General features: G+C 38.0%; 1 protein-coding gene across 1 annotated transcript in view; it reads right to left on the bottom strand.

The window, feature by feature from the left end:
- Positions 1-12,356, bottom strand: part of ttc7a (tetratricopeptide repeat domain 7A) — a 114,276-nt gene extending 101,920 nt beyond the window's left edge. The window contains exons 1-2 of the mRNA XM_079559424.1: positions 12,153-12,356; positions 246-409 (exon numbers count right to left, since the gene is read on the bottom strand). Coding sequence (XP_079415550.1) covers positions 246-409; positions 12,153-12,282 — 294 coding nt within the window. The 5' untranslated portion in view covers positions 12,283-12,356. The remainder of the gene's footprint in view (positions 1-245; positions 410-12,152) is intronic.
- Positions 12,357-14,164: the final 1,808 nt, after the last annotated feature.

Below are 14,164 nucleotides of genomic sequence, written 5' to 3' on the forward strand. Positions count from 1 at the left end.
CGACCCCGAGGCAGGGAAGTTGCAAGGGTGGTTTTCTGGCCAGAGACACCAGGGGGAGATGAAAGACCCTCCAATCATCCCACACACTTTTACTACCCTCAGAGGGATTGGGAAGGATTTATTAAGGTAAACAAGCTACTTAGTTCTTCATTAAAATCTAATATCGATCCCACATTGTGAGTTCGATTAGCTCGCGCTTAATCTTAGCAACTCTAGAGTAAAGCCACTGGTACGAGTGGACGTACGGTGAGGCGGCCCCTGCTCAGGATGGCGTTGAGGATTCCTTTGGCGCGGTTCAGTTTGGGCTGGCTCTTGTCCTCTAAAGGTTTGAATCGTCTCAGCAGCTCCATGTTCTCCTGCAGACACTCCTCCAGCAGACACTCGGCCAAGAGGAGGGTCCCATAGTCATCTACAACAACACACAGGGTTAAACACCGTGAATATCTTGGCCCAAATATCTAAACGCTGCGGTAGTTAGATATTATTTTGTATTGGAAATGTTTGCAATGAAAATGTTAAAATATCTACAAAACGTTATGATACTACTGGAAGAAGGCTGGGAAAAATGGTTTCAAAATAATGATTTCAAAATGAAGTCAGCTTTCTTCATTCTCAGACTGAGTGACAGCAGTAAAGTGGGAACTCGCAAAAGATCTGGTAACATGTGCTCAAGAGAGAACAGTGTACTTGGTCAAAAGATCGCATTTTTGTGGCTTTGTTGTTGATTTTTCTCTGTTGCTTTTTCTTCACTCTTTAGTTGTGTATTTGTTGCTTTGTTGTTGTTGTTGTTTTTCCAGCATGTTTTTGTTGCTCTTTTGCTGCGTTTTTGTCACATTTTAGAAGTGTTTTTATTGTGTTCTGGTCTTTTTGAACCGCTTTCTCGTCGCTTTTTTTGTTTTTTCGTTGTTGTGTTTTCGTCACTTTTTCTTCTAATTTTTGTCACTTTTTTGTGGCTTTTTGTTGTGTTGTTGCTTTTCCGGCATGTTTTTGTCGCTCATTTGCCACCTATTTGCTTTTAGATTTGGGTAAAGTCGAACTGGAGAAAATGGGGCTCAGTTCAAGCAGGGATTAAGAGGTTAACTTTGATAGCCCTAGGCGAAACGTTAGCATTTATTACTCGTGCAACACAGCAAGAAGGTCCTGGGTTTGATTCCCACCTGGACATTTCTGTTTGGCGTTTGCATGTTCTCCACGTGTCTGCGTAGGTTTCCTCCGGGTACTCCGGTTTCCCTACCAGTAAAAACATGTACAATAGGTGAATCCTCCAGCCAGGTGATTCTGACCATCAGCCTGGCTCCACATCTGGAGACGGGTCCCCGGGCACTGCACTGTTGTCGCCCACTGCTCCTTACCAGTTTCTGACTTTATTTTATTGGCTTTGATTTAACTAAACTTGGCCTAGCTCTACTACCACTCTGGGTACCATAGTGACTGAAGTACAGTACCTCTATTATATACAGTATCTCACTGCAAAAGTGTTGCAGTGAGTTAAGTCCTTGCCCATCAAAGAAGCGCCAAGTGCCAATGAGCAAAAAACTTCACCCTCACAACAAAAAGGGCATCAGCCTAAAAAAAACAAAAAACTTTGCAAGCTACAAGAGAAAATAAAAGTAGTAAAATGTATTGCAAATTATTTGTTTTAGCATTTCTACAAATACGGCTTTTACTCTCAACTTTGATGATGCACAAACATGTTTTTCTTCTTCCAACCCAAACAGAGTCCCAGCTTGGGGTCACGGGTCACTTGTGTTTGTGGCCAAAGCAAATTCATCTCAACATTTCCCACTGGCGCGAGCTCTTCAGATCAGGAGGTCCGAGGGAGGGTTTCAGACTCCGAACACTTTCCTTAAATAGCCCTGACTGGCCCTCCCCATGTCCACCTACGATGAATCAAGAAGAGTCAAACACACAGCCCGCAGCTCTGGCCCCAATCACAAACTGTATCAAGTCGGCAGCCGAGGAAGAACCACCTTACAAAAACCCAAATTTTTACTCATTTACAAAGCGTTTGCTCATGTGCAAAACGAGTAACACGCCCAAAAGTGGACTAATGAAGCATTCTGTCATTTACATGTCAGATTTAGAGCACGAAGACAGTAATACACACAATTTCAAGTGGCAAATTAAGGTGCACCAGCCCACAAATGGCTATTTTCCATCTTGCACTTGCTATCCAGCACTTGTCTTGATAAAATACCTTCTTTGTGAAATGAGGATTTCAAAAGTCTTCCTTCTAACTATGGCTATGTACCGTTGATTTTTTTTCAATACCGGTATTTCTTAGTTTACGATACCAATACCTGAGCAACGCTTTTTTCCAATAACTGTACTAAAACATTTATAGAACTAGGCCTGCCACGATAACAAATTTGAAGTTCGATATATTGAGGCCAGAAAGTATCGCGATAAACGATATTATTGACTCTATTGATACTGGAAAGTGTCGACTCTCAGGCATAAAAATAAATTATATCCGAAAATATCACACAAGCTGCAATAAACATGAAATATAATGTAGCTCAATTTGCTTCAGTCAAAAATCAAAGTTTTACAAAGAAAAAATAGGGCGGAAATGTTAATAAATACAAAGATGATAAATATCGAGCACAAAAATATATCGTTTACCTGTTATATATTGAACAATAAGTCGATATAGTAATAAGCATGACAGCTCTATCTAGAACCAGAAAACAGAACAATAATGTTAATGTATAAAAGACTCTTTCTTTTTAATTTGTATCATTTATTTTAGCTGAAACAACAAAGTCAGGTCCTTTAATGCTGTCCTTGGACTTAAAAGGCATCAAAACTTGTCCGCTAAAGATATATAGTATTTGGGTACCTGCTTTCGATACTTTTCTTTTTTCAATACCATACTTTATTCTCTTAACTCCCGCCTGAACCGAGAGCATTTTCTCCAGTTCAGCTTTACCCAAATCCTGTAGGCCAGTGTAACACCTCATTTGAAAGCTAAGACCTACAAAACTAAATTGATCTTTTTCCATCATCAGATCTTTTTTCGTGACTTTTTTGTCACTTTTTCGTCAAATTATTCGAATTTTTTGGTCAAATTCTTATAACTTTTTTGTCAATTTTTTGTCACTTTTTTGTCCATTTTTTCTCAATTTTTCGTCAAATTTTTCTTACTTTTTTGTCAAATTTTTGTCCATTTTTGTCATTTTTTTGTCATTTTTTTGTACATTTTTTGTCACTTTTTCGTCAATTTTTTCTCACTTTTTTCACATTTTCATCCTTGTTTTCGTCTCAGTTTTGTTGCTATTTTCACACCTTTTTTCCAGAAGCTTTTGGATTGGGGTAAAGCTGGAGAAAATGTGCTCGGTTCAGGTGGGAGTCAAGGGGTTAACAGTACCTAGTCCTCTGTCTAAGGCTGATCAACTTCACAAAAATGTGAATGAAAAATTGTGGACTGAGGTGCTTTTCTTTCTGAGATGTGACGGTTTGTGCTCATGTGCTTTCGTCTCAGAAATGTCGGCACATAAGACTGATTAGCATTTAACAAAGCTAAAGCAAAGAAATGGTTTTAGCCTCCTCAAAACCTAAACATAGAGCTATGTCATGGCATTTCTCTCACAATCATGTTACTCCTTCTCCCCAGTACTTTTTACCCCCTGAGCTACTTTTACAGAACACAAATGGCTGAAAGCTACTTCTGCTTTCATGGTTGGTAAGTCTAAAGAAAATGCCTTGAGCTTCCAATTTATAATACACTATATTTAGAGAAATGTCTGCAGATTGTGTACAACATATTCATAACAAGATGCATCTACAATGTGGCTTTAAATACTTTTTTCAACATTTATTTTTCTAATTAGTGCTTCCAGTAGCAGTCAATTTACTCAAGTAAAAATGCACAGTTCCTCTTCTGTTCATCCATCTCACTTTTGTGCACACGCCCTGCCGATCAAAGACTTCCTGTTTAGCTTCAGATTGGGTTTGTTTTTGCTCTTTGGCCAAGACTGAGACACGTGTTTACATCCAGAATCAATCCACATTTTTTCACAATCGCTTTTATCACAAGTGGAGGACACTACTCTGGAAGTGGGGAGGCACACATTATAGGACGAATGTGACCCCGAATTAACCCTAAAAAGACTTGAATTGTTATCCATGAAAGAAAAATGGCTACCTTGTTATTTTACGCTAACCTTGATACATTGTACCAACCAAATTTGGTAGAAGGCAATGTAAGAATCTGTAATAACTTGTACCTATGGGTTGCATACACAATGAAATAAAGTGTATTAGAACTTTGGAGGTATATAATGTAATGACCCTTGGACTTAGGGGTTAAAGGAATATTTTTATTTTTTGACAAAGGGCCTCATTATCCTAGTTATCCAAAGTGTTTCTGGAGATGTTTTAATTCATGCAGTCCTTATATTTGAAGAGTTTAGTAGTGATGCTAGGCTAGTGCTAGGCTAGTGCATGTCTATGGTAACTAGTAGCCTGCATTAAAAACAGTCTGACCCAAGCACAGTGCACCTGAGGCAAATCACTCATAACACCAGACCACCGATATAAATGTCTGTGTTGAGTGAGTAATTTTTGAAATATAACTATTTTTCATTTAAAAGAGCTCATATTTGAGCAGCATCAGCTTCCTGGTTGTAAGCTACGCAGCGGCGGAGTGATCTGCTCGGTTACCGGATCTACAGTAGTTTGTTTACCTGCGGCCGCCATTACTACTCGTGGAATTCACAAAGGAGCTTTCGACAAATCAGATATGGCAACATTTGGAGGTTTTTAATGCAGGCTACTAGTTACCATAGACATGCGCGAGCCTAGCACTAGCCTAGCGCCACTAAACTCTTCAAATAAAAGGACTGCATGAATAAAAAAAATTAAAATCTCCAGAAATCAACAACGCTCTGGATAACAAGGAAATGAGGCGCTATGTTAAAAATCCTGAAATATCCCTTTAAGGCTAGGGTAAGACTTATTCAGATACCCTCTCCTAGGGCTGTGCAATTAATCGAAATTCGATTACGATTTCGATTACAACAGTAAACGATTACAAAATTTGCATAATCGCAAAAAAAATCGATTATAATTTATTTATTTTTTCAAAAAAAAAATGGTTTGTTTTCAATTTTTTTTTTTTGCAAAGCAGACTTGCGTTATTTCATGGCGCTGGGATTGTTTTCCCTTCGCTTTTCACGTGCCATGGCTCATGCTTTTGTCTGACATAGAAAACAAACGGCGCTGTGTGATGATGTCATCAGGCCGCACTGCTTCGTTTACTTGTGCAGGTGTGAGGGCTGGCCAGCAGGGGGCAGGTGTGAAACAGGGACCTCTCTTTAATCAAGGCGTACTTGAAATCATTTGTACTTTTATGACTGTCCAGAAAACATAAATTGTAGAGTAGTGTTTTGATTAATAATTAAATAAAATAAAGATAGACTTTTTTTTTAAAGGCAACACATAATCGTTTGAATAATCGTGATTTCAATTATGACAAAAATAATCGTGATTATTATTTTTTCAATGATCGAGCAGCCCTACCCTCTCCTGCTCTTATCTATCTCCTCGATTAGCGACATGTGAAGTGGCTAAAGCACCCGCCTGCCCCGCTCACGTCAGCAGAGTAAACTCACGGCAGTGCTCTCTGCGTTTCTCCCTGAACGAACAGCCAACCCGACTGTAAAATCAATCTTTATGTGTGCGTGGACCGAGCTGACATTAGCAGATCTGATGATGGGGCTGCAGTGCGCCATGTACTGTATCTCTGAGAGTATTGTGGATTAGCGACAAAGGAACTTCATGCCAGCTGAGGCAGTAAAAGCAGAGGTCAGGCCCACCATTAAAACACAGGTACAGAGAGATGAGGGGCTATAAACACTTAAAGATATAACTGCGCTTTTGTAAATACTGTACAAAAGACAAGCTGTCGGCTATGGAGATGCCAGTAAGGAACACGAGGAGACATGCATCAGATAGAAAACATCACAATACTGTTAACAATGTATGACAACTTCTTTAACAATTCATTCTGGGCAAAATATTCACAATTTCTTATAATATGTAATATTTCATTGTATTGGCTAGTGTTGTATCTGGACAAAAGCTCATGAATCACAAAGGCTGAAACTTTTTACTTAATATGGGTTTAAAAAATGACTGAATATTCTGTTTCCATGGGGATTCACTGTGAATAAAACCTGCTAACCCTGTAAATCAGACCTCCGCAAACAACAGATGCTGAAGTAAATTGTGCGTCTTGGTAAATGGTAATGCTTTGCCTCCCGGACATGTTTAAAATGTTAAGAGAAGTCACATTGCATAGCTAATCAGAGTCGCAAAGCTTAGGAGAAACATTGCAAATAGATTCATTAATGGGTAACACATAAAGTAATGGAAGGTCAGTGAGGTTTGGGCTGAACTCTGACTTATCTCTATGTTGCATTTCGTCAAAAGCCCTTGCAAAAAACATCAGTGTTCATTCAGTGTATTATTGTCTATTTATAATATGATTTCCACTTTTATTATGATATTACTACAACTGCATAAATTAAAGGAACAGGCCACTGTTTTTCCATACTGGGATATGTTCTTACCTGAGCTTAGGCGAGTTGATGCGTACCTGTCTGGTCTTTGTGCGTGCCCTCAGTCAAGCAAAAAGACCAAAGATGTTGTTAGCATTTGGCCTCTCCCAATGTATTCCTATAGTTCCAAACAGGGGTGAAGTTGGAAGGTGCCACGCTCTTCCACGGGCACAAAGACCAGACAGGTACGAATCAACTCGTCTAAGCTCAGGTAAGAACATATCTCAGTATGGAAAAACGGTGGCCTGTTCCTTTAAATCAGGGGTAGGCAACGTCAGAACCGGGGGCCAAATCCGGCCCTTCTGCTAAGAACCTGTGGCCCTCGGGATGTTTTTAATGATTTTGAAGAAGATATTATGACACAAATGAGAGATCAAATGCCTGTGAATACTCTAAAAATGTGTGAAATACAGTCAATTCTTTATAAAATCTTCAAACAGAACCTGAATGATACTTTTTTCAATACCTATAGATACAGACGGCATCTCGAGGGGGAAAATAGAATCTTTAGAGAAACACAATTTTCCACTCTTTTCAGCCATTTTCTGGTGGAATATGAACTTATTTATCGCACATAAATAAAGTCAAGTGTAAATCAGGACCATATGGATATTTTCTCACAGTAGATTGTTCAGTAGAGGTGAAAAAACGGCAGTTGTAGCTAGTGCTAGCTAACCGTTAGCACTAGACCGACAATTAAAGAAAATGTGGCTCAAAATAAGGAAAAATTGTGTGAAGAAATGGGACAAAAATAAATGGGGAACGAACACATTGGGGAAATATAGAATATATTGTATAAAAAAATGGGGAAAACAACCAAGTCACTTCCTTTAATGCTGTCCTTTGACCAACAACATCAAAACAGTATTCCCCCCCCCCCCCCCCCGGTAAGAGGTTAGATACCGGTAGAACCTAAACTTTTTTCCCTATAGCAGACTATCGTTTAATGGTTGCCCTAATCATACACATACAAACGCTGGCATTTGTAGAAAATGGTGCTTTACATTGGGCTAAAATTGGCAGATCCGGCCCTTGGTCTTTTTACAATGAAGAAATTCGGCCCTCCAGGGGTAGGCAAGCAAACTTGCCTACCCCTGCTTTAAATTTAAAAAAAATGATTCCTTTTAACTCGCATTACACTAAATGTTTTATCTAATCAACACTTTATTATCAAAGAGAGTTCACCACCAAGTAACAAGAGCATGCTATAACATAGGGATAGGAAGTGAACATACCGTCCTGCTAAAAGCACAGTGTTAAATCACCTTCATATCAGCAAACACATCACATTCTTAAAGTCTCTAAGAAACTTAGTTCATACTTTAACCAAACAGAAAATACCTATAAGGCGTTTTGAACTCGTCCATTGCTAATTACTGCAGATTAAAACACTTTCATCACTGACCAGTCGAGCTCTAAACCTGTGGCATGAGTGATTTTTTTTCTAGGTGAAATGAGTCACAGAGAAGCCTTCATTTCAGCTGGACTTTATCTCAAGGAAAGTCCAAAGTCCAGCTCCGTTCAAGGTTAATGTAGGTGTGAACTACGACACGCTGCTGTTAACGCTCTTTTAAAGGGTAACTGACATGTGCAACATTTCATTTCAAAGCAGCCAGACTTGGCAATGCTTTGTTTTCTTTTCAAACAGGTACTGAATCGTCTGGTCTACGGTAACTCGAATGCCCTTCTCTTGTCGGGTTTTGCTTAAATCTAATCAGTAATTTAGAGTTATAAATTAACAGACTGAGAAAATGCCCTTCCATTGCAATCAGATGATATTTTAAAAAGGAAGGAAGGAAGGAAGTTGACTTACATCAGTGGCTTAAGAAAAGAGATAGCGCTCAAAATTGTTTGCCTACAATATAATATGTCTGCAGTGTAATATGTTTAATTGTTTTCCCCAATAACAGTACTTTTGTCCTCCTTTGTAAACTCAGACATTTTTGCAACAAATTATAAAACATTTGTATCAATTTCATGAACTTGCAGACTTAGTTTCTGTAAAAGTGACCCTGCAAGTTATGAAATGTGCCTGTAAACAGAGATGCTTTGAATAATATGGGAAAGTTAGGAATGAGTTTTGACCAGAACTGACATTTTTATTTAGTGGCTTCCTCTTTCATTGATTGCTATAAACAAAACAATCAGGTAAAGGGCCTTTATATGCACTGTTCCAATGAAATAAATGAATAAATAGTCACAAATAAAGTTGTTTTTGTATTCACTTTAAAAGATGTGCTGTATTGTTAGGGTTTTCCCGTTGCCCCTGTCAGTCATTCACCATCAGACCTTTCATTTATTTCATTTATTTATGTGTTTAATATGGACATAGCAATTACATTGGACGAACCAGATGCACCACCCGCCTGAACCAAATGCATTCTGTCCTCTTTGGCCATTATATAGGTCTGTGTAACACCTCATTTGAAAGCTAAGACCCACAAAACTGATCTTTTTCCTTGTTGCTGTGTTGTGTAACCTTTTTTATGTTTTTTTTCTTTTTGGTCACATTTTTGTTTAATTTTTCGTCATTTTTTTTGTTGAATTTTTGTTGAATTTTTGTTGAATTTTTGTCACTTTTTTTTCTTCTTTTTTGTCACTTTTTGGTTGAATTTTTGTCACATTTTTGTTGAGTTTTTGTCTCTTTTTTGTTGAATTTTTGTCACATTTTTGTTGAATTTTTGTCACATTTTTGTTGAATTTTTGTCACATTTTGGTTGAGTTTTCGTCACATTTTTCTTGAATTTTGGTCACATTTTTGTTTAATTTAGGTCACATTTTTATTGAGTTTTTGTCTCTTTTTTGTTGAATTTTGGTCACATTTTTGTTGAATTTTTGTCACATTTTTGTTGAATTTTGGTCACATTTTTGTTGAGTTTTTGTCTCTTTTTTGTTGCGTTTACATCCTTGTTTTCTTCTCATTTTTTGTGGCTGCTTTGGTGCTTTTTTCCCCAAGAGGCTTTTTGACTAGGGTAAAGCCAAACTGGAGAAAATGGGATCCGTTCAGGTGGGAGTTAAGAGGTTAACACCTGTCCATAGGGGGCTACTTTTTGATTTTCGACTATTGTAAAGATGTTAAACCTCTGCATTTATCCAGGATTGGCTCTGGCAGAACAGAGAACTACGATTGTATAGTGACTCTGGAAGAAAGACTGTTGTAGCAATGATTATGGCGACAAGACTATTTGTATAATATGGCAGAGACCAAGTGTGTCAGGCTGTAGCCAGTAGCCATGTGTAATGTAGAGGAGGTAAATACCTAGGCTACCAACTACAATAAAAGCCAACTGCCTTAACAAAAAAGGAAACATGACACCAAAAATAACCTTAAGCTGTAATAACAATGGATCAGATTGCACAAAATGGGTCAGTGAGCCTTTATTACCTCGACTACTCTGAATTTGTTTTCTGCACCTCATTTCAAATAACGTTGGCGTATTTACCTTGGCTTCCACGCGTACCTCGCCAGAACACCAGCTGATATATTGCAGATTTAATCACAATCACGTTTATCAGAAAATGAGAGTATGGTTGTTGGTACATTTTGGATTCTACTGTTCAAAACATGCTCCTAATGTCCAGCTCGACATCGAAAAGGCTATTTCTGCAATGAGTTATCAAAGAATGGATTTGGATGAGATGAGAACCTATAACCTATTTAATTCTCATATTTGGCCAATGTCTCCACGGAAACCATTAAAGTTACAGTCAGGTGTGAGGAGCTGAGCCGCTCATCGCAAGCACACATCATTTTTTTAGGTATTTTTCAATGATAGAAAATATATATATAATAAAATCAATCAATCTTGTGTGAAATGTTATGTGGAGTAGCTTTAAAGGCACACCGCGTAACATTTTGGCCTATATTGTTGCCGTTGCCATCAGTACAAAACACGCTCCTAATGACCAGCTCAACACAGAAAATGACATTACTTACTTTTACTTTATAACTATTTATTTGAGACTACAGTACTTTAAATAAGGGAATTTGAGTTGAATGGATATCTAATGTATGTGTGTATATGTGTATGCATGTGTACGTGCATGTATGCGCAGATGGGTATATGTATTTGTGTATCTATTTGTATGTGTATGTACATAAATGTGCCTATGTGTTGTGAATGCATGCATGTATATGTGTGTATATATATATATATATATATGTATATATGTATGTATATGTATGTATATGTATGCATATGTATGTGGGTGTGTATGTATGTATGTATGTATGTATGTATGTATGTATGTATGTATGTATGTACGTATATACATATGTTTTTTTATCTTATTTTATTTAATATATTTTTTAATTATTATTTATTTATAGCGCACAAACCCATAAATTACAAATAAATCAAAAAATTAGCAGGTTTTTCCACTAATAACAAAAAAAGAAAAAAAGAAAAGAAAATGCCATTACTGCAGTGGGTAATCAAAGGATGGATGGACAACTAGGGCTGAAAGATATTTCATTATCGTATCGATATCGAGATAGGAAGATTCAAGATATCAATATCGCAAAAGACCTCTCTGCACTCTTTTGTATTATGTATTATTATTTTATTTTTCTGAAAAATGTCTAGTTTTCATCTAACCCATAGTTATATTGTATCGTATCGATATCGAGATATCGGGCATGATTATCGAGATATGAAATTTTGTCCATATCGTTCAACCCTAATGAGAACCTAACCTGTTTATATCTCAAATCCTGCTGCCTTTAATCGACATCTCCATGGAAACGAGCAGGAGACGCACCCACTCCCGGTAAAGTTACAGTCATGTCTCAGGAAAGCTGAGCCGCTCACAGCAAAGGCACATGTTTGTTTGTATGTGTTTTTGTTTTTCAATTATGAAAATATCTGTCATAAAATTAAAGCTTGTATTTCAGTTTTATTTATCGGGGCAAAACTCTGCGCGGTGTAACAGGTAAAATATTACTCCAATTGGTCTGCAAGTAAAAGTTGCTCGGTCAGATTTGTTGTACTCAAGGATTCACTTTTGAAAGTCCATTTAAAACATGCAAATTGCACACAAGTGGGAAAAACCTTCTTCCTCGTCCTGTGTCAAAGGCATTTAATTGACAGCACCGTCCTGACAGCCTCCTACTGTTCTGCATCATCCTGGGGCACACGGCCAGTTTTATACCATTTACATAAGACATTATAGAAATGCAGTCGAGTATTAGAGTAAAATAAGTTCTCAAAAAACATGTAGATTCACAAAAACCCATGGCAAGAATTACTACTGTAGCTACACTGACCACTTCTGCCTTTATAGGTCACTGGCTGTCAGTAGTTCTCAAACTTTTACCACCTAGTTTAAATCAAGACTAAACCAAGCTTAAAATAAACCTAAATGGTGATAAGTTATGTCTAAACTCTAAACCACGTCCAAAGCAGGAGAAAAAAAACGCACAATAACCCCTAATTAAAATGAGTCATTTCCAAAATTGCAGAGCCCAAGTCAACAGCCCCATCAAAGTTATCAGTTTGCGAAGTTTGACAGCCACCAGGAAACGCCTACACTAAAACTCCGCTAAACTTCACTCCCACAGGTAAAAGGTTTGGTCCCGTCCCGACTCACCGTCCTCGTGAATGCGCGCCGCCTGCATGTGCTCCACCGCCCCCGGGATCTTGTCCCACTGGCACTCGGCCCGGTACCGCTCCAGCTCTGCCTCCATGCGGAGCTGCGTGAACGACACCCGGGCTGCCATGGCCGGTTTGTCCCGCTGGTGCAGCCCGTGGTGGTGGTGGTGGTGCAGGTATCCGTGCTGCTGGTGGTGCGAGTGTTCCCCGGACACGGCGAACTGAGGCAGAGGAGAGCGCGCGGCCAGAGAGAGAGAGAGAGAGACGGAGAGGGAGAGGGAGGAGGAGGGGGTGAGTCAGTGTAAACAGCCTGGAAATGTGGCAAACTACTTCAACAGGCGAGATAACACTAATGCAGCGCTTTGTTCTCAAGACTAATGTACTTTGACAGGATCTGAGAGGTTCCTTGTGGCCGCTGACACACGTGCGATCACTTTCTGTTCACCAAGGTTTGTGATTAAAGTTTTGGCGCGCAGATGTTTAGGTAATTCAATGTTTTTTCGACTGTCAATCAACTCGAGTCAGCCATTAGCAACTGCCTAGCGTATCGATTAGTCGACTTGTGCAACAATTAGCGTCTTTTTTTTTTTTTGCCTTTTAACCTCTTACCTATGGAGGACCATGGCTGCCAAAACTATAAATATATACATAAATAAATAAATAAATAAATAAATTTAAAAAAGATAAAATTTGCAAAGAAATGCGTGCAATTATGAGAATAAGTGCATTTATTTCTGTATTTATTTATTTATATATTTATTTATTTCTGTATTTATTTATTTATTTACATATTTATTTATTTTTGTATTTATTTATACATTTATTTCTGTATTTCTCTATTTATTTCTCTATTTCTGTATTTATTTTTGTATTTATTTATTTATTTATATATTTATTTATTTCTCTATTTATTTATTTATTTCTCTATTTATTTATTTATTTTTGCATGTATTTATTTATTTCTCTATTTATTTTTTTATTTATGCATTTATTTATTTATTTCTCTATTTATTTTTTTATTTATGCATTTATTTATTTATTTCTGTATTTATTTATTTATTTCTGTATTTATTTATTTATTTCTGTATTTATTTATTTATTTCTGTATTTATTTCTGTATTTATTTCTGTATTTCTCTTAATGAGATGCAAATCATGGGGTGGGTCGGGATGCCTCTGCTGTAAGCTCATTGGTCAATCTTTTTCCTTGCTCCAGAGCTTGTCCAGCATAGACGGCCATGTTGAGATCACTGTGTTCTCGCTATAGCCATGTCAGAACGAAAAGAAAAAAAAAGCATTCTTCCATATGCAGCAATTGCATTGTGTGTGTGTTTTTTAAACAAATAAGTAAATTATCCTTTGCTCTGTGTCGCTGAACAGCCTCCATTTTGGAGTGGTGAACGGTTGCATGTTGGACCTCAAGCATATCTAGTTGGGGACTGCTGTGCTATGTTACTACCCCTTACAACAACTAGTGGCTTGCCAAACAAGTCGGAGACTCGAGATAGAAATGGATTCGCTTTGGAGTGAAATTTCTAATGAGCTGAGAAGACTGGCGGACAGGCATACGAGAAACTGTAGCGTTGACTATATTATTTTCCGTTTGGATCAGTTACGTAAAGTCCCGTCGCCAGACGTCAGTCTTCAGGGGGGCATATGAAATCAACGCAGGGGCACATTTAGTATTACTATAAAGTACATATTTTTCGGTATTCGCGTAGCCCTGGCGCACACTGATCATTACATTAAACATAATCAACAGCAAATATGACCAGACCAACTACAGCTGTAACATCAGTCCTCGTGGAGGAAACGTCAGTAGGCCTACATGCGTTTCTCCGAGCTGAGCCTCCTCATCAACACATCCTTCTACTCAGACTTGAACTTATGAGTGAGGTCCTTTTCAAAAGCAGCTGAATGAGCTGGGCTTTGCGTCTGTGCAGAATACTGCGCCGATGCAACGAAAACACGTTTCTGAGCGTGGAAAACGACCGGACCCTGGGGCTGTAGA

This window comes from Gobius niger (genome assembly GCF_951799975.1).
Source record: "Gobius niger genome assembly, chromosome: 7".
Classification (NCBI taxonomy): domain Eukaryota; kingdom Metazoa; phylum Chordata; class Actinopteri; order Gobiiformes; family Gobiidae; genus Gobius; species Gobius niger.